Source organism: Stegodyphus dumicola, chromosome 6 (genome assembly GCF_044657685.1).
Source record: "Stegodyphus dumicola isolate Sdum_Otavi_A_Nest chromosome 6, ASM4465768v1".
Lineage (NCBI taxonomy): Eukaryota > Metazoa > Arthropoda > Arachnida > Araneae > Eresidae > Stegodyphus > Stegodyphus dumicola.
Window position 1 is genome coordinate 194,300,806 of NC_140773.1, and position 20,801 is coordinate 194,321,606.

Consider the following 20,801-nt stretch of genomic DNA (forward strand, 5'->3'; position numbering starts at 1 on the left):
AGTTCTTCGTGATTGACGAAGAACCTTTGGATAATGCGGGTCACGTGTGGTCGTGCATTATACTGTTGAAAAATGGCTGTGTGCAAGCCCTGAAGGTAAGGAAGGACAACTGGCTCCAACATCTCGGAGATGTAGCGCTGACTGTTTAAACTACCGGCAATGCGTATTAGAGGAGTGCGAGAGTGATATCCAATACCGCCCCATAACCATACCCGGTGCAGGACCAGTGTGGCGGTGCATAACGCAGCTGTTCAGCATCCTCTCTCCATGGTGTCTCCAGACTCGAATCCGACCATCTAGGTGTTGCAGACAGAAGTGTAACTCGTCAGTAAAGACAATTTCATTCCATTCTACCGTCCACATCCTTCTTTCAAAGCATCATTGGCGGCGGAGACGTCTGTGATTCTGCGTCAAGGGTAGACGAAGCAATGGACGTCTCGCGGACAGACCACTCTGCTGTAAACGGCGTCGAATGGTACGCGCAGACACTGGATGATACGTTACAGACTGAATGTGCTGTGCTATGGTTCGTGATGTGACTGAGCGATCCGTCACTGCCATGCGCACAATGTTCCTGTCATCACGTGAAGTGGTGCACTGAGGTGAATGCGATCGAACACGTCGGTCCGCCGTACCCTCCTGCATTACAGTTGTTTGGTTTCGTCCAACACGACTACCGATTTCCCTGAAAGATAATCCACACTCTCGGTAGGCCACTATCCTTCCTCTGTCGAACTCGGATACTTGATCAAACGATGGTCGCTGTTTAATTGATCGTTTTTTTGAAAAAAACCACAAGAAAGATACAATTGCCAAACTCTAAATCGTCGAAAACTTCAAGCCTTAAATAGCGCTTTGAAGTGGTGCCACAGGCGCGCGTGATGTGCGTCTGCACTGAAATTCTAATCATTTGCATATCTCACCTCCGCTAATGCATGTTGTAAATTTCATGTTATTTGCATGCTTCCTTCAGGGTGTTGCATTTACGGTGGCCAGCAGTGTATTTTCAAAAGAATACAGGCAAAATAGTCCATAAGTGAAATGTAAGGGGACTTCACTGGAATATGTTAAAAAGGTATATATGCAATACCTGTACCAATCTTAGTCATACGTGAACAGTTACGGTAACGTAAGGGGACTTCACAGGAGTATGTTGAAAAGGTATACATGCAATACCTGTACCCGTCTTCATTATTTCAAAGAATGAAGTGGTACTTTTCGAAGTACGACTTGCTTTGTCTTGATGAAGCTCTATTCTTTGAAAGTCAATGGGATAAAAAAATGGAATTTCTTCTGTAAATATCGAATGTAAAACTTCCTCATGATTTTAACACCTTTTTCCACTCTTGTTATTTTTGATTTCCCACTACAAGAGAGTCCTGCTACAATCACAAACCTCTTACTGAAACTTTCTTTGCATTGATGGAACCAAGTTTGTACATTTTTCTCTCTTCATTTTTGATAATAAATAGACCTTTTGCTATTGCAATCATTTAGGTAAACCCATGTTTCCTCAAGGGTCACAATGCCTTTCCATTATCTCCTGTTAATCAATTTTCATAGCTTTTTACAAATTGTTTTGCACCGAGCCACATGTCTTGACAAAAGATGGTGAACATTTAACTTTCTTAGGTTGTACATCTTGGTTTATTATTTTATTTATCGTTACTACAGATGAATTTAAAGACTTAAGTTGGCAACTGATTTCTGAAATGATGGATTTTCTCTCTTAACCAAAGATTTAACTTTAGAAACATTAGAAAACAGTATGTATCTTTTCGGCTGTTTGTTTCAAATCTTCCTTCCGTGGAGAAGTAATGACCAATGCTTTTTCCCTTTCCAATTAATAATACTGTTTATTTATGTACTTAGAAATTTTAATGCTATCCATTTTACAATGTTTTTGAATTACAGAATAGGAATATTTCTCTTCAGAAAGCACAAAAACATATCCTTTGATCCACAGCTTGTTTGCATGCAACATTTTGAAAGAAGAATGAATTTGAAAGTAGCAGATGATACTCCTTAATTCAGGTAATAAGCTGTTGTCTGAAATTTTTATTCCAAACATTTTCTATATTTAAATCATTCTAAAAATGTATAAACATCCTCTTTAAAGAATAATGTTATCTCACTGAATGAAAACCAGTTTTCATAATATAATTTGATAATATTAAAATATTTTGTACATAAATGATAGATACAAGTTTATCTAAAAACAATAAATGCATGAATACTTTCAAAGAAATGGTCTCTTCTTGACATTCTTTAAAAATGCCTATTATTTCAAACATGAAATTAATATACAGTCATAAGTCGTTAATTCGGACACCCATAATCCGGAATGATCTATATTCCGGACCTCAAAGCTAAAAACTTTCTGCGCATGCGCCGCGTTGACACATGCGCATAGGCGTTTACGCGTGCGCGTAAGACCTCTTACGACTGCGCATTTGCGTGTGCGCAAGCGCAGAATACGTTTTCGCGTGCGCGTTTTATGTATAATGAATGGTATAAGCTAAAATTATCTAATTATCTATTTCAGTTAATGTTGATGATTGCGTTGTTCTTTAATTTTCGAATTGGATCCGGCTTATTATTTTTTGCAGACTGTAAGAGCAATACTATAAAAGTAAACTTGAACTTTCGATTATGTCAAATAGAATTCCCAAATCTGGAGCTCCCAAAGGATCGTACAAAACGAAAGTATGTTTCGATGTCCATCAAACAAAAAGTGGAATTGCTGCAAAAAATGGATAAAAACATGAAGAATGTGACAGAGAGGTTAGTGAAAACGAAAAAATTTCGATTGACAAGTTAGTCGGTATTCTCGGCACAGCAATTAACGGGACTTGAACAGCGGAACTTTGTAACTGAACAAAAAATTATGTCTGTTTATAGAATTAAAGAGAAAGTATTATCACATAAAACGAAGCAACTTAAACAACTTACATTGAAAGAAATGTTTAATAAAGTAAACAAATAAATATTAAGCTTTTTTTTTGTAAATTTTGATACCCTTTAGATCATAATTGTTCTTTATTTCATAAATTACAGTTTCATATTTTTAATTTTAGAATTTCTGCATGCCATCTTACACGATTTAAACTGATCTATAATCCGGAAAAATCGATAATCCGGAATCGCCGAAGTCCCGACGAGTCCGGATTAACGACTTTTGACTGTACTTCAGTGGCTAAATTATTAATATTATTAGGTTTATTCTAACTTTAGTCATTTAGTAATATAATATCGTATTAGTTAAAAGAAAACAGCTTTTAGTTTTCAACTTATAATATGAAGTTAATGCAATATCTATTATTAAAATACAGTGTCAATGAATATATTTTGTTTGAAATTCATCATGTAAGTTGACTGTTTGAATAAGATTTTACAGGGTTCGTACACATTTCTGCACACGGAAATTAAGTACTTTTAAGGACCATTAATGAAAAAAATTAAGGACCTATGAACAAATGGGAACTGAATAAATTCAATTAAAAATATTATCTATGCCTGAATTTCACTTTTGTAACACAATCCTAAAAATAAAATAGATCCCTAAGTAGTATGCATTATTACTAAACATGAATTAATGAACATAATTATTAATAAGTTTGAGAATAAAATAAACTTTATGCAATTTAAGAAGTAGCATTAAATATTTTATACTTATAATAGTTGGTCATATTTGAAAGAAGATAAGTGACATTTATATTTTACTAACAGTTAGCTTTATGTTGATTTTTTTTTTTATGTCTCATTTTGTCACATACTTGGTCAGTCTAGAGGTTTAGTAGCAGGTAGATTTTATGTCAAACGGCGGAGTTTAAAATGAGAAGTAAGATAATCAGCATGATTCATAACAAAAGACTGAATGTTGTCACTGCTGTTGCTTGTCTATAGAGAGACCTGCTGATTAGAACAAACCTGAAAGGCCTGATGTAGACATGGTTGGCAAGTGCTGAAAGTTAGACAGGCTCTGTTTGATGCAGTTAGTGTCGTAGCTTCGTGTAGAGTTCAAGGAGTTGTAACCCAGTTAACATACTTTAAGGTTCCAATAAAGCATTAAAGCACTAGAGGTGATAAAATGTTTTGTATTATTTTAAGTCTCAGTAGATGCAAAGTATAAGTTTTACTTGAATTTTTACATTTTTGTATTTTATCTTGTGACCACAGTGAGTATTATTGAAAGGCAAAAACTTGCATTAATATGTAGAGATAATTTTTAAAGGTATGCAGTTAGTTATAAATAATTAAATTAGGTAGTTTGATAACCTTAGTCATTATGGATTTACATGACCATTTTAAATTTTATTTTTTAACAATATTTGTTAAAAAAGCTCTATTAAAATCAAAATCTAATAAATTTTCACAGTTTAAAATACATGTCATTTATGACATTGATTCTTAAATAATATTAGGCTAATTACACATTAAAAGCTACAAAATATTTATGTTTTGTAACAACAACACTCAACAAAATATTTATTCGTCATTTTTATTTGGAAGCCTTCCTAGACATTTTGGGTAGTTTAGATTTCCTTCTCTTTAAGCATCTTTTCTAACAATTAAGAGATTTGTCTCAATATGCAAACCAACGCTCTCGCCAGTTTCTGCGTGCTTTATCTCCTAACTTGTCTACCTCTCCACAATGTACCTCTCAGGGTTTACTTGATCTGTTAAAAGTTATATAGTCCCAAACCCCCGACAGACATGAAGCATATTTATGCTACGTCTGAAAGTAACTACAATATCAGATAAAGGCTTAAACAAGCCTCTTATTTAAAAAGAACTTAGAACATAAAGGCAAGTTCTAATGCTAACAAAATCAATTACAGCTCATGGTGACGTAACTAAACAAGAACAGTCAGATTCAAACTAATAATCTGGACTAGTGGTCAAAGATTATACAATTTAATTTTAATTTTATCTGGCTTAGTAATGAGGAAATAGAAATGGGAAATTACATTAAAGGCTGAAATCATAAACAATTGGGTAATTCACATAATAATAACTGCACATATCTTTGAAGAATAATTTTCTTTATGTACTCAGTTTCTTTCTTCAATATGTTTCCTTTTCATTTTAGAATTTTTGGAGTTAATTAAAGATTTCTGTTACTCTAAAACACACTAAATGCATATAGAATGTTCAGAAAAAGCAGCTAATTTTATTTTAGTAATATGAACATTCAGAACTATGAAATATATATGGTTACAGAGCTGATGTGGCAGAATTTTTAGAATTTAGTGACACACCAAAGAACAAAATCTAGAAATGGCAAAACTTTTAGAATTTAGAGCAGGCATTGGAAGCAGAATTTAGAAAAACACTAGGCAGCAGAATTTAGGATCCACAGAGATTGTACTAGTTGGGAAAATGCCTAGATGCATTAAGACATATTAGATGAATCTTTTAAATTGTAAGTTTTCAATTTCCTTACAAAATAAAAAAAATCCCTTTCTATAATGCCTGCCCACGTGATAAGATTAAAAGCATTTTTGATATTTTCCATGCTTGCGTCTAGTGAAAAGTAGAGAAAATAAAGGGACGATAAACATATTAAGATTCTAGTAACAGAAGTAAAACATTCAAATATTATGTTTTCATTGTTCTTCCAGACATTCTCCAAAAAGTAAGAAATTCATTGCAAACTTTCTGTAACATACATCCATTACGTGTTGATACCATGGAGACATTTTTCAGTTTGTCACATATATCTCAAATCTTCTAGAATCACGGGTCTACATATCTTGCCTTTAAATCCTCCTAAACTTTCCAAGCTGCAAAGTCTAAAATCCTAAAGAAAAATTATCCCTACTCATTCTGTAACAGCAAAAAGCCAGAAATATTTTGGAAAAAAAAAAAAAAAAAAGGGAGGGGGAGGGAAAAAGTGTAAAATTAATTTTATAGAGAAAACTGATGCATATTCTGAATATTCTGAGACAATTACAAGGGAAAAACTCTTACTATGAAAAAATTAAAAAGAAGACATTTTTAATTAATTGCATAGCTAATTTTGCTTTTGCTAAGAGCTGTTTCATAAATTGTGCTTTATAGCATTATACCTTGTTTATTTTTCAGATTCAAAATATTGTATAATAAGTTGCCAAAATGAAACTTTATAATATGACAACAAAAAATAAAAATGTTTTATTTTAATGTTATTTTTTAAATATAATTTCAATAATTACGTTTATTTTAATGAAATTAATGTTATGATGCTTTTAAAAAAATTGTCGAAAAATTCTCAGATCTCGGAATTAGAAAGTTTCTGTAGAAAATGATTTTAAAATCGCCAAATTTAGAAGCGTTTAATAAAAGAATTCACATCCCCAAAAGGGAGAAGTTGTTTAAGAGCTCTTTATTACAAAAATGAATTTCAAAATGCTTATGTTTCACTTCTTGCTTAGAAACTCGAGTATCCCATTATTTATATTAGAAATAGAAACAAATTTTAACTCATAAACCCATTCAAAAGATAACTAATAATACAATATATATGTCAGTGAATCGGCAAAAATATTCCTTCAAAATGCTAATTCACACTCAAAATGACAGTCGTAAAAACAGACAGAAATTTGAGATGATTAAAATGAATGACCTTCTGCTGATTTTGGCCAAAATTAAGGACTTCGAAGGACCAAAAATCAATTCCAAAAAATTTAAGGACTTTTAAGGACTGTACGAACCCTGATTTTAGTACAGTCAAAAGTCTTTAATCTGGACGTCCATAATCTGGAATGATCTATAATCCGGACCTCAAAGCTACAAACTTTCTGCGCATGTGTTTACGCATATGCGTTTTTACATTTACGCATATGCGTATATGCATTTTTACATTTTTATTTAATACGTTTACGCAAGCGCATATGCGGTTACGCATGCGCATAATACGTTTACGCATGCGCCTTTAATGTATAACGGACGATATAAGCTAAGCTAAAATTATCTAATTATCTATTTCAGTTAATGTTGCAGATTGCGTTGTTCCTTAATCTTCGAATTGGATCCGGCTTATTATTTTTTGAAGACTGTTAGAGCAATTTAATAAAAGTAAGGTTGAACTTTCGATTATGTCAAATAGAATTTCCGATTCTGCAGCTGCCAAAGGATCTACAAAGCGAAAGCATGTTTCGATGCTCATTAAACAAAAAGTGGAATTGCTGCAAAAAACGGATAAAGGCATAAAGAAAGTGACAGAGAGGTGATTTGTTTCTCTAACCATTGCGAAATCTGTTTATCAATTTCCCGCTGCTCTGCGGGAGGGTGGAAACGTTGCGACGTGCAATGAACTGGAAGTTGATTTGTCAGCACTATCCTCATCTTCAGAGTAGATGTTTTTATTTTATTCAGCTATAATTCCTTACTAAATGTAGTGTTTCATCTTGATGTACTTCGATATGATCTAAATCAATTTCCTCGTCATTATAAATATCATGAATATGCAAAAAATAGTTTTCTGGTTGCAATTTTCTAATTTCGACTACGCGTAATGTATGCTTTACGCATGCGCGCGTTGAAAGAAATGTTTAATAAAGTAAACAAATAAATATTAAGCTTTTTTTTTTTTTTGTAAATTTTGATACCCTGTAGATCACAATTGCTTTTTATTTCATAAATTATGATTTCATATTTTTAATTGTATAATTTCTGCATGCCATCTTACCAGATTTAAACTGATGATCTATAATCTGGAAAAATCGATAATCCGGAATCGCCGAAGTCCCGACGAGTCCGGATTAAAGACTTTTGACCGTATTTATAATTTTGCTTAGTTTAATTATCAAATATAAACAATCAATGTTATTTTGGTTCGAAACATCATGCTGGAAAATAATAAACAAATGTCTACTCAAACAAGATATATGAATATTTTGTTAGCATAAGAAAGAACATAAGTGGAAAAGATAAGGCAATTTATTTCCATCTTTAACAAATACAACTATGATTCAAATTCTCATAATTACATATAAACTGAGCACATAAAATTTAAACGATAACAGAAGACAACATACAGTCTAGCAAATTCCAGTTGTTCTGCCAAACAGCAGTTCCATACCAGTAGCTATAGAATCATTATGTTGTGCATGACTGGCAGCTAAACATCAAAATGGGATAACACTTTTTCACATGCTTCGGCTCCATTACAAAGAGGAGTTTAAAGGCATTTACAAAAATCAGTTTTAAATGCCATTCATGTAAATACCTCTGCAGTCAAATATATTATTTTTGAACAGCAGCTTCAGAAAATAATTTGCAAAACATTTCCAAATAACATCATACAATAAATTACCACTCTTGAACAGGCACACAAAAAGAACATGTGCAATATTTTAACATACCTCTAGTCAATAAAAAAATTTGCATAAACTGACATCAAAAAATTTTGATAAACACTTATCTCTATGAACGCAAATTTCTAGTTTATAAATTTTCATAGCAAAATATTATCAGTTTCTCTTTTTTACTGTTCACAATAGCCAATTAAATACTTTTACAATATTTTCAGCACATAAAACAAAAGTTCTGAAATATGAGCCAAAGCAAGAAAGAAATGTTTCTCTTCATCAAGATGGGGGGAAGACAGCAAGCTACCATGTTGTTATTATTATTACAGTTAAAAACTTATACTTGAGCATCAGCATTTTCCAAGCTCTCAGCTTTCTTTATATACAAAGCAAGAAATTATTCATGGCACAGCCATCAGCAGTAAGAAATGTACAGAATTTCTATTAGTTATTTAGTAAATAATTACAATAACAATCACCAAAGGTTAATTTGTATGCAGTAGTTTTCAAGTACGAAGTCAATGTAAATAATTACCATGAATACCGCTTCTTCCATACTTTTTTATAAAATTAAACTTGAAAAGCAGATTAATAGATTGACCGAAAAGAACATTATTTGTCATCTTCCCTAGGTATCAATCTTATTGATTATGAAAATGCAAATCTAAGATTGCATATTGGATGCATCCAATTCTTTAAAATGTTTCATATGAAAATGGGAGTTAGCTTTCAATTAAGAAAATTTTTATCATTTAATAGATTTTATGTACATTTTTATGATAATCAAGTAATGTAAATACATCAGTTTATTAACAAAGCACATATCAAACAATATCAAGGACTTAAACATTTATTCTTAATTTATTCAGTTCTTAAACAATAAATTCACAAATTACTTGTTCATAGAAATAGTTTCAATTCATTGAATATCAGAAATTTTAATGATAAAAATAATAAAAAACAAGTACTAATTTGAAGTTAATGAATAATTATGCTTACAAACTCCAAAACACTTAAATATGTATATAAGAAACCATTTTATAATACTCTCATTCATCTTATTCATTTAGTTCCTTTGCATTCCTATGTGGAATCAGTGATGAAAAAACATTACAGAACAAATTTTATATTTCACCCAACCTGTTTAAAGCCAATTTTTTAACATTAATTCAAAAATATTACTCAACGATAGTTTATGTGCAATTAATTTCTTTCACAAATAATTACACATTTAAAAGTGAGAGCTAATGTTCATATAATTAAAAAGCCACAAAAGTAGCTTCAAAACTATAACTGAATATTTAAATACCTACAAATACTTCATTTTAATATTAAAACAAACAAAAAACTTTAAAATGAAGAAATTTTAGGTTATGTTTGTTGTTTACCCATGTTACATTTTCAGAATAGCATTATTGCAAAGACTGGGAACATACAAACTTTTAGATAATACAGAAAAAGTTGTATTCACAGTAATTTTGTAAGGCAAAGATGCCTACAATGTGAATAAAATCTGGACGTTGACAAGGAGAACTGAACTATAGCTAAAATTCACGCTCTTTCAAAACCACCATAAAAAAAGTTCTTCTTTTTACACTAGCAGTTTTGAACTGTGCCTGTTATACATTATATCTGTATATTTTCGTAAGTTTAGAGAAAACATGGACAATGTAAAAATTTTTCAAGAGCCACATTTTCTCAAGTTATTTTACAAAATGCTGCCTCACCAATGGTCTACACAGAAAAATGAATATTTAGTGATATCTTTATTACAGACAAGTGTGATCCATGATGTCACAGAAGAAATACTGTCATGTAGATTCTACTCTCTATTCTTACTGGTATGAGAAAAAATATGGCAAGCACACACTATTTTAACATTAATTAAAAAAATATAATTTAAAACAAAGAGTGCAACTACACTTTTTTCCCTTCAAAAATATTACTTCTATATATATGTGTGTATATATATACATATTCCAGAGGTAAATATACATAACATTTAATTGCTAACAAACAACAAATGAAGAAAAGTGGAGGAGATATTTGTTTTACAAAGGTTGCTAAAGTTAAAACATTTAAATGCACTCAAATGAAATATCCTCCCCCCCTTAATGAAAGTACAACAAATCAAATCTAAGTATAATCAAAACATCTAATCTTATCACCATGATACAAGTATTCCTAATTTTAAAACTTCATTAATAATTAAAGAATATTAAAAATATTTTTAAAAAGCCCCTATTTAAAATTATAGTAGTCCAGATTAATAAACTCTCCTCCTAGAGAATTTTTAATTGTACCATTATTACAGTAGTTTTTCATTAAACAATAATGGAAAAAAAAAAAAAAAAAAAAAAAAGATGCAACTAAAAATCATATAGAAATCATTATGCTTTATTAACAAATTTGAACTAACATGACTCTTTAAAAATTTCAAAATTAAAATATATTTCACTATACATATACTCCTTAATTTTATGATTTGCATGTACAATGAAACCTCTTATGAGAACCATATCTTATCAATAACCAGCTTTCAAAATGATCAGTATTTTTTAAACATATTTATATATAAAGAATGTTACCACCTTCACGGACCAAAATTATGTGGAACTATGTCTGCTTGTCTTCATGACTTCATGAGACTGCATTTAAAAATGACCACAATTTCTAGAACATACATAAACAATGTCATTGAATATCACCTCTCTGAAGGTGATCATCTTCACAGAAGAGCAAAATCATAGAGAACCAAGTATGGTTATCTTAGAATGATTTCATTGTAGAATGATCTCATTTGTTAACTTTAATAATGTATAAAATACATTACTATGTATCTTTCCTTTTTGTACACAAAAAAGGGGAAATATAAAATGAAATTCATACATACATCACTTTATTTACACACATGAAAAAGATAATCTATATTAATTTTTTTAAGTTCAATTATATATAAACATAGCAATTAAATTATACAGTAATATAAAACATAGAATCATTTTAAAATTTATATATATATATATATATATTTTGCAGAAGACATGATAAAATGAAATATACAAAATATATTTTGTCAGTACTTCTTAAAGAATATGCAGCAACCCTTTAGGTTACCATATAAACAATTCCTAAGAAGTACTAATTTTACTTTGTCATAATAAATAACTAATGCAGCAGCAGAAATTCTGATGATGAAATTTTCTCACTTAAAACTACTATTTAATAAAGTAATGCTCAATATCATATTAAATCATTTTAAACCATCAGAGAATACCTTAAGTCTTGAAAAATGTCTTAAATAAATTTCATTGCATTTTCTGTTCAAATGCTGCGCTTTAAGAAAAAAGTGGTCACACAGAAATGGACTGAATATAAAATCAATTTTAAATACATTTTTGAAAATTAATAAAAAATATGCTATTACATAAAATATCACATAATGATACATCTTTACTTCTTCCCCTCCAATTTTACTCCTCCCCAAAAATTCCCCATTAAATTGGACAACAAATATTTATATGCATTGCAATAATATCACATAATGATACATCTTTACTTCTTCCCCTCCAATTTTACTCCTCCCCAAAAATTCCCCATTAAATTGGACAACAAATATTTATATGCATCGCAATAAGCTTATACTTTTGAAATTATGGTTTATATTAAATTTTTGAGTGAAAATTAAAAAAAAAATAGTAACACTAACTATAATCAATTGCTACCATGACAGTTTAGGAAGTAATCAAAATATTTAGTCATTTATTTTTAAAAGTATTACAAAATATAAGGCTAAATTCAAAATCCAAAGCTTATTTGCTGGAACAAAAAATATTTGAAATTTAAAGCAACACCCATATTTCAGAAAAACATTTTAACACCTAACATAATAAAGAAATCACTAAATGCAAATATGCTTTTGAAATGAAATAACAAACAAGCATAAAATCCAAAAATAAAGAAATGTAGCATAGAAAATTTATAAATTCATTAATAACAGTCAGCAAAACAGAACTGTGACAATGGCACTTTTAAATCTTTGCAGACAAAGACAATACGAAACATTGCTAAGACTAGCAAAATTTTTAAATAGTAAGAAAGAATGCAGATCTACAATACAATTCTAAAGCACTTAAACAGAATGAATTATGAGAAATTACCATCTTTCAGCTATGAAATTATACCACTTTAGAAATTTCACTTGCATCTTAAACACAAATAGATGAAATCACATTGTAAATTTACATATAAATGTGAACTGAACACATTTTATTAAATTATAAGCAACTATCATGGGTTTATGAAAATACAGCTAGAAGAGACATAATTAACAAATATTATCCAGGAATTATCAGGTTGTTAGGAGCACCAAACAATTAACTGCAACATGCTACTTTTTGAAGGTGTTATGTTGCTCAAATACTGTATTCATTGATAAAACAAACTATTACACACAACCACCAATGTATTATATTGAAGCGTGCAATTAGTCTCTACACAAAATATATGTAATTTACATAAAAGTTAACAAATCTGATTTTTCATTTACATAATGATTGCAAAAATATAGTTAAATAAGCCTTAACAACTTAATATTGGCAGCATCTGTTTCGTAGCCATTGGTGTTGCACTGCACAGCCTCAATTTGTGGGCAGGAAACGACGGAATGGCATTTCCACAGTTACAGGAGTCTGCAGTGCTTCCTCTTTTTAGGTTTGGGCTGTGGACAAAGAACGGCACGGATTGCCTCATCAAACACATTTTTTAAACCTTTCTGAGTAAGGGCTGAACATTCAAGATATTTGACGGCACCAATTTCTTTGGCCATTGCCAGTCCTTGAGGATAGGTTATGGGTGCAAGTTTCCTCTCTTTCAGTTTTTCAATGGTTTCTTTATCTTCTCGTAAATCCAGTTTGGTCCCCACAAGAATTATTGGTGTATTTGGGCAATGATGACTAACTTCTGGATACCACTATAAAAGTAAGTAAAATACAAAAATTATGAGAAAAACTATTTTAGATGCAATAGAGGGCTTTAGAGTAATAATATGAAAATATAATTTACCAAAATACCAAAATCTTTTAACTTCATAAAAGTTTCATTAAATAGAACTCTACGTATTACAAACTGCTTTTAAATAGATTAACTTTTCATAAATAAGAAAAGAGTTTCATTTATGTAACTAAGAGGTGAACGCTGCCACAAATAATTTCAATCTAAAAGACAGCAGAATTTTGTCACTAAGCATAATTTACAGGAAATCATACACATATGTATGATACACATGGTTTTGAATCATGCACATGGTTTTGAAATGTTAATATTTTCTTTTTTTTCACTTAAATACTTTATTTATTAATATAAGTATAAATATTATCAAATATTTCACAACAAAAAGTTATAAGATTTTTGCAAAATAAAACTATTAAGAACTTAAATGTATTTAATCAATTATACCATGTACTTTGTGGCATAAAATGCAAAAGTTAATTTGAATGATATAACAGCAGAATTTAATGCTAAAACTCCATAAAAAGGTGTTGAAAGATATTTTCTAAGGCAACTAAGCCTTTATAAGTATATGTCTCATCTATTGTAGTTATTAATCATTTTAAAGTTGTGTTATTACTAGATTCTGATGTAAAGTTAATGAAGATTCATTATCTATTTATTGCACTTTTGTTATTGTCTGACTATTGTAGTAAAAATAAAATATCTTCTTACAAAAGGCAAGAATAAGAAAATACCCCCCAAACAATAGCAACCACAACAAAGAGGAGGGGGGGGGGAAATAAAGGCATATGAGAAAAACTTGGCCTAAATAAGAGGTCTATACCACAGCTCCTTGGAAATAAAAGACTAGCTTTTATTTATATTTCAGAAACATGCCCTTTCAACTTTTTATAAAGGAAAAGAAGCTAATAAAAATATAATATGAAAAATCAAACAGGGAAAAAATTAATGCCAGATGCAATCATCTAGGAGTAAAAACTATTAATGATGCATAAATATTCTGCTAAAAACTGGTGTACACACTATAACTTTGTTTTAAGGCAGGATATCTTTCACCATAGCATCTACAATCATGTGTTAGTTCACATATACAAAACTGTTCATATATCACAACTTCTCTTTTATAAAAATACTATGTTAAAATTCCATAATAAAAATTATCTGCTAGTGCAGTTACTTCAAACTAAGACTGATGATAGGGGAAAAATAACCAAATATAGAAGTAAATAACAGGGTTTGTACAAACTTCTGCATGTGTGAAATTAAGTACTTTTAAGGACCATAAATGAAAAAAAATTAAGGCGTATCAAGCAAATAGAAACTGAATAAATTAAAGGAATCATCCACACCCGAACTTCATTTCTTTTCTATGCTTTTGCAATTTATAAGAATATAATAAATCTGTAAGTAGGATGCATTATTATTAAACATAATCTAGTATTTAACATAGCTATAAAAAATTCAAGAATAAAATTAACTGCATTAATTTTTTCAAATAATTAGCATTAAATTATAAAATTTCTTGAAACATCTATATTTTACACTTACAATGAAGATGATTAGTGGCTTTTTATTTAAATTTTACTAACAACTAGCTTTATATTGATTCTTTCTTTTATGCTTTATTTCATCACATATTCACTCAGTCCACAGGTATATCCAAATGTTATGTCAAGCAGCATAAGTTAAATTTTGAAGTAAAATAATAATATGCATGACTCGTAATAGAAGCTTGGCTGTTGCCACCGTAACTGCTTAGAAAAGACAGCTGCTGACCAGAACAGGTGTGACTGTCTAACATTTGTATCGTTGATAAGTATTTAAAGTTAGCTACACTTTGTCTAACCCAGTTAGTCATAGCTATGAGTAGATTTGCTGGAGTTGTAACCCAGTTAATATACTGTATTTAATATAAAATTCTAATAAGCCACTGAAGCACCGCAGATGATAGGTTGTTTTATATTAAGTATTAATTTTAAAATTTTTTTATTGTATCTTGCATCTGCAATAAGGATTAAGAAAAGGAGATAACTCTTCTAAACATGCACAGATAACTTCTAAGGGTGAGCAGATAGTTACAATAATTAAATTATGTAATTAGATACCCTTATTCATGATAGATTTACATGATTACAATTATAATTTTTTCACTGCTAATTAAGAAAGTACTAAGAACATTTTACAGTAGTTCTAATTTATGATACTGATTCTAAAATATTAGTATACATTAAAGCTACAAAATATTTATGTTTGTGGCAACAAACAACAAAATGTTCATGCATCTTTTTAATTTGAAAGTTTTCCGGCTATTTTAACTAAATTACATCAGTTGCCTTCTCTTTAGCCTCTTTTCTAAGTTTATTTGTTTCAATAACAAATCAGTGTTTCCACTAGTCTCTGCTTCATCTCCTAATTTGTTAATGTTTCAACAATGTACCTTTGAAGAATAATTTTCTTTCTCTTTATAAAATCAACTTCTTTTTTAATGAACTTCCTCTTTATTTTAGAAATTTCAGATTTCATTAAAAACTTATGTTATTCTAAAGAAATGCTTATATTTAGAATGTATAGAAGAAACTGTTCATTTTATTTTTTTAATGCTATGAGTATTGAGAATAAATATGAAATAATATAAGGTCAAGGCCGGTGCCAAAGCCAGTGTGACAGAATTTTTAGAATTTAGGGAAGTACCGAGCAACACAATTTATATATTGTGCATTAAAACATATATGATGAATCTTATAATAAATTGTTGGTTTTCAATTTCCTTGCTTTCTTTGATTGCTTTAGTGCTTGTCTAGCGGAAAGATAAGGAAATGAAGAGAAATAAACATGTTAAACGAGACACTTCTGGGATCAAAAGGAAAAAATTCAAATAATTTTGTTTTTACTCTTCTGAAAATTCTCCAAAAGGTAAGAAATTCATCATAAATTTTCTATAAAATATGCCTATTACGTGTTAATACCATGAAGACACTTTTCATTTTGTTACATTTTATTGGAAACAGTAGATATATAAATCTTGCCTTTAGACATTCCGAGGTGAAAGGTTTAAAATCCAAAAGAAAAATTATCCCTACCCAACTCTGCAAATAGAGAAAAACCTTTTTGAAAAAAAAAAAAAAAAAAAAAAAAAAAAAAAAAAAAAAAAAGAGAGAGAGAAGTGTTTAGTGAACTTTCAGAGAAAACTGATACATATTTAAATATTATGAAACAATTCAATGGAGAAAAACTCTGACAATGAAAAAATATAAAAGAAAAATTAAATTAATTTTTAAATTATTACAGTAGCACTTTTGTTTTTTCCAAGAAGTGTTTTGGAAACTGTGTTTTGTAACTTTTATTATCTCTTATTTGTTTACTCTTCAGAATCAAAATATTCCAAACTGGAAAGGAATGCCACTTTAAAATATGGAGGAAGAAATTAAAACTTTTTTATATTTCAATGTTATTTCTTAAATGTAATTTTAATAAATTACTATTTTCATGACATTTATCAATGTTATTAATATTTGTAAGAAAAATCGTCAAAATTTTGCAAATAAATAATTTTGTATACAAACTGATTGCCAAAATATTTTTTAAATGAATTTGGAATTGCTAAAATGTTGATAAGTCAGCAAATTTAGTGCCACATCATGAACAAACTCATATCCCAAAAAAAGAGCAAAGCTGTTTTCGATGCAATATTTTTATGAACATTTCATCTGGAAAAAGATATTATTTCAAAATGTTTATGTTTCAGCTGAGGAAGGGCCACATGCCTAAAACTCAAGTATCCACCATTTACATTTAAGAAGTAGAAAATAATTCAAATGTTAACTCATCAAATACATATTTGTCAATGTACTGCCAAAAAAATATTCCTCCAAAATGTTAATTCACCAAAATATGGCAGTCATTAAAAAAAAAAAAAAAAAAAGAGAGAGAGAGGCCTCTTTCTCTTCTGGCCGAAACCAATAACTTTTAAGGAACAAAAATTATATATATATATAAAAATAAAAAAAAAATAAATAAATAAATAAAAATAAAATAAAAAAAACTAGGAACTTTTAAGTATGTGAACCCTGAATTATTAATCTCCATTTATATAAATGTAAATTCCTATAAAATTTCAAACATAATACAAACAATATGTAGAGCCATAAAAATCAGCAAAATCAAACTTTACACAGTCACTTAATTAGAGAAAAGCTCTACATGCAGAATATGCATACAAGCAAAAATCACATTACATTTCTTCAGCCAAAATATATCTTATAGATGTGCATAGCATTTTAAAACAACCAGGTTTCTGTTAAATTTTACTAAGGATGAAGAATGAAATGAGTGGCAAAAAATTATAATTGTGGGTTGTAACATCAACGGTTTGCTTATCAGAAGACTGCAGCCTATTTAAACATACCCAGATCAACAGTTTTGGATGAAATATATTCTTGGAAGAATAGTGTACAGGCAAACGTCCCCAAAGAAACAAAGGACAATAAAATGCAAGGAAAATTACAACAGTTAACAGTAGCTTTCTACGTAAGTACATATATATACTATTGGAAGGTCTACGTATACATGTGTCATCCATACAGGACTTAATCATATCAATTATTGCATGCAGATTATCTAAAGGCATAAAAACCTTAACCAGAAGATAATAATAATATAACTAGCATTTTTTGGCAAAAAAATTTACAATTTACCAACATATATATATTTATATACTTTTGGTGCAGCCAATTGCAACCAAAAAGCGAGCTGCACAACTACATGTTATAGCAGTCCTATATACAAAATGATACATTATGAGGCTACTCATTTTTGAGTTATGCGAGATACGTATGTATGTACAGATGGCATGAAAAAATCTCTTCTGAATGCATTTTAAAACAGTTTTATGACTCGTTTGGTGTAAAAGAGTCCTTTCTTCTGTCCTTGCGTACAGATGTCATGCAAAAACATTGTTAAATTGCATTTGATAGTGGTCAAAATGGATATTTTTGTTGAAATATGAAACTTGGAATTTTTCAAGATTACAATACTTCCTTTACTACGTACAAAGAAGTAAAAACTACTTTTATTCAAGTTTTGGTATCTATCAAAATTTTCTGTACCTTTTTCTTGTTTAATTTATAAAACACATAAAAAATAAGCTAAATTTAAATAAATGTATATGTATCTTTCAAGTTTTGGAAAGGATGGAGGAATAATAGGAGTATTGTCTAGAAACAGTGAAAGCAAAGTTGGATTAACACATTGACTGAAATTGACACATTGACTGGAACTTTTCATGATTCCAGTCTAAAAAGCTAATTGTGTGTGATCTTGTAGTTGGCATATATAGTAGAAATTATTTTGCCAAAGTTAATTTTGAGATAATTCATGAGCAGAAACACTTCAAACTGTTGCTTTGCTAGAGCAGAGTAAAACTATGTATAAATTCATTACTAATAATAGAGTTATAATGAGTGCATCACATTTGTGCTTTTCTTGTGTGTGTTATTTTATAATCAAATTACATATACCCCAATATGAATAAGAAAAGACCACTTCCTGAAAAAGAAACTGAGTACTACAAAAAGTTGCTAATAATCTAAGCGATCCCAAACTTGACGAGATTGTCAGCGAGGATGGCACTAGTACCGATTATGTACCTTCTGAGAATTCAAGTGAGAACAGTGATGATGAAGTGATCTCCGAACCTGAAGATGAGATGATTCTTGAACCTGAAGACAAACATGATGCTTCCCAAGAAACCACAACAAATGCAAATTACAATTTCTGGACAGAAAATCGCCAAATTCCAAACTATTTATTTTCCAAGAAAATATTAGTTTGAAGTTGGATTCGACAAATCTTACAGTCCTAACGATGGTAGACTTACTTTTTTCTCATGAATTTCTTGCATTACTGGTTGTACAAACAAATTTATATGCTGCATAAGAAATTTCAAAACATAAATAAAAAGATCTATGACGTTGTCACAGTGAAAAGAAATTAGTGCTGCAGAAAAGAAATTTTTTTTGGACTTCTATTACATATAGGCTCTTTTCCTTCAAATAGAACATTACTGAAATAGAAACAAAATGTATAGTGTAACGTTTTGTTGATCACATACGATTCAAAATAGATTCCAATTGTTATTGCCTTGTTTTCACTTTGCCGATAACTCAATACCATTTCCCAACAGTTTACACGAAACGCGACCTATACTAAATCATTTCAATAATATTATGCACTAAAACTATATGCCAATTAAAAGTATTTGTATAGACGAATCGATGATGTTGTGGCATGGAAGACTGAATTTCAGCCAGTACACACACACAAAAAAAATAAAAAGCACAAATATGGTGTGAAGCTGAATGAGCTGTGAATCTGATGGTGTTGTTATAAAAATAAAAGTTTACAGCAGAAAATGTGAGGAATCTGACAATAATTTAGGTCAAAGCAAAATTTGTTACATTTGTCTTACGCTTATTTGAAGACTATCTCGATAAGCGATATATAGTATGGATGGATAATTTTTATAATTTTGTTGCTCTTACGAAATTATTAACTATACGAAAAACTTATGTGTGTGGAACTCTATGAAATAACAGAAAGGGAAATCCCAGAGTTGTGGTGAATTGAAAACTGAGTAAAGGAGAATTTTTGGGCTAGTCCCATTACTGTATGTAAATGGAAAGGCAAACGAGATGGCCTTACTATTTGAAATACGCATGTTGTTGAAATGGTAAAGGTGTCGAGGGAAAACTTTCGATGAAACTGAATATAATTCGGGACTACAATTTAGAAATGTCTGGCATTGATCAATCAGATCAAATGCTGTCATATTACACATCTCTAAGAAAGACTATATGATGGCTGTCACGTTTGTGTTCTAATAACTTAGCTTCCACAAACGCCCTCTGGCGGAAGAGACAAAAAATGGTTAGTTGAACAGGTGACGCTTCTAACATAAGTTGAAATGATAGACCGTCTCCATATATATTAGAAACACAATGTTTGTATTGATTGTAACTTGTAAATACCTTTCACATGTTAATAAAATTTCTTTAAAAAATTTATAGTAGTGTTCCACTGCTAATAGAATTTCAGCATACACATGGATACTGAAAGGAAAGCAAGGCAGTTCAGGGCAGCCCTTTAGAAGGTAAGTGAATTTTCACTTACCAGTTTTAAAAAAGGGGGGATCACCACAGTTTTATTATTTACAGAGTATTTACTACTGAAAAAAACTGCATCCAACAAAGCTGTACTGAGTTTGTAATAAAGCTAAAAACCATCACAAAACATGTTACTTCTGTTCAATCTGCAAAGAAAAGCCAGCATTTTGCATGGAAGATTGTTTTAAAAATTATCACAAATCATAAAAATGTTATTCTGCTTGAATAAACTTGTATAAATTTTTTCTTTTGGAATAAATTTTGTATAATTGTACTCTCTGTTCATTTAAACCAAATTTGATTTTTCTTCTCTTTCTTGATGCCATCTACTCAT

At 29.9% G+C, this 20,801-nt stretch overlaps 1 protein-coding gene and 1 long non-coding RNA gene across 2 annotated transcripts in view; one reads left to right on the top strand and one right to left on the bottom strand.

Annotated features, from left to right (window-relative positions):
• LOC118191065 (uncharacterized) overlaps positions 1–20,801 on the top strand; it is an 82,809-nt gene that overhangs the window by 55,341 nt on the left and 6,667 nt on the right. Inside the window, exons 2-3 of the long non-coding RNA XR_004758517.2 lie at positions 1,915–2,034; positions 16,098–16,220. This is a non-coding gene — a long non-coding RNA (uncharacterized LOC118191065). The remainder of the gene's footprint in view (positions 1–1,914; positions 2,035–16,097; positions 16,221–20,801) is intronic.
• Positions 7,906–20,801, bottom strand: part of LOC118191064 (ras-related C3 botulinum toxin substrate 1) — a 74,833-nt gene continuing 61,937 nt past the window's right edge. Inside the window, exon 5 of the mRNA XM_035361859.2 lies at positions 7,906–13,266. Coding sequence (XP_035217750.1) covers positions 12,976–13,266 — 291 coding nt within the window. The 3' untranslated portion in view covers positions 7,906–12,975. The remainder of the gene's footprint in view (positions 13,267–20,801) is intronic.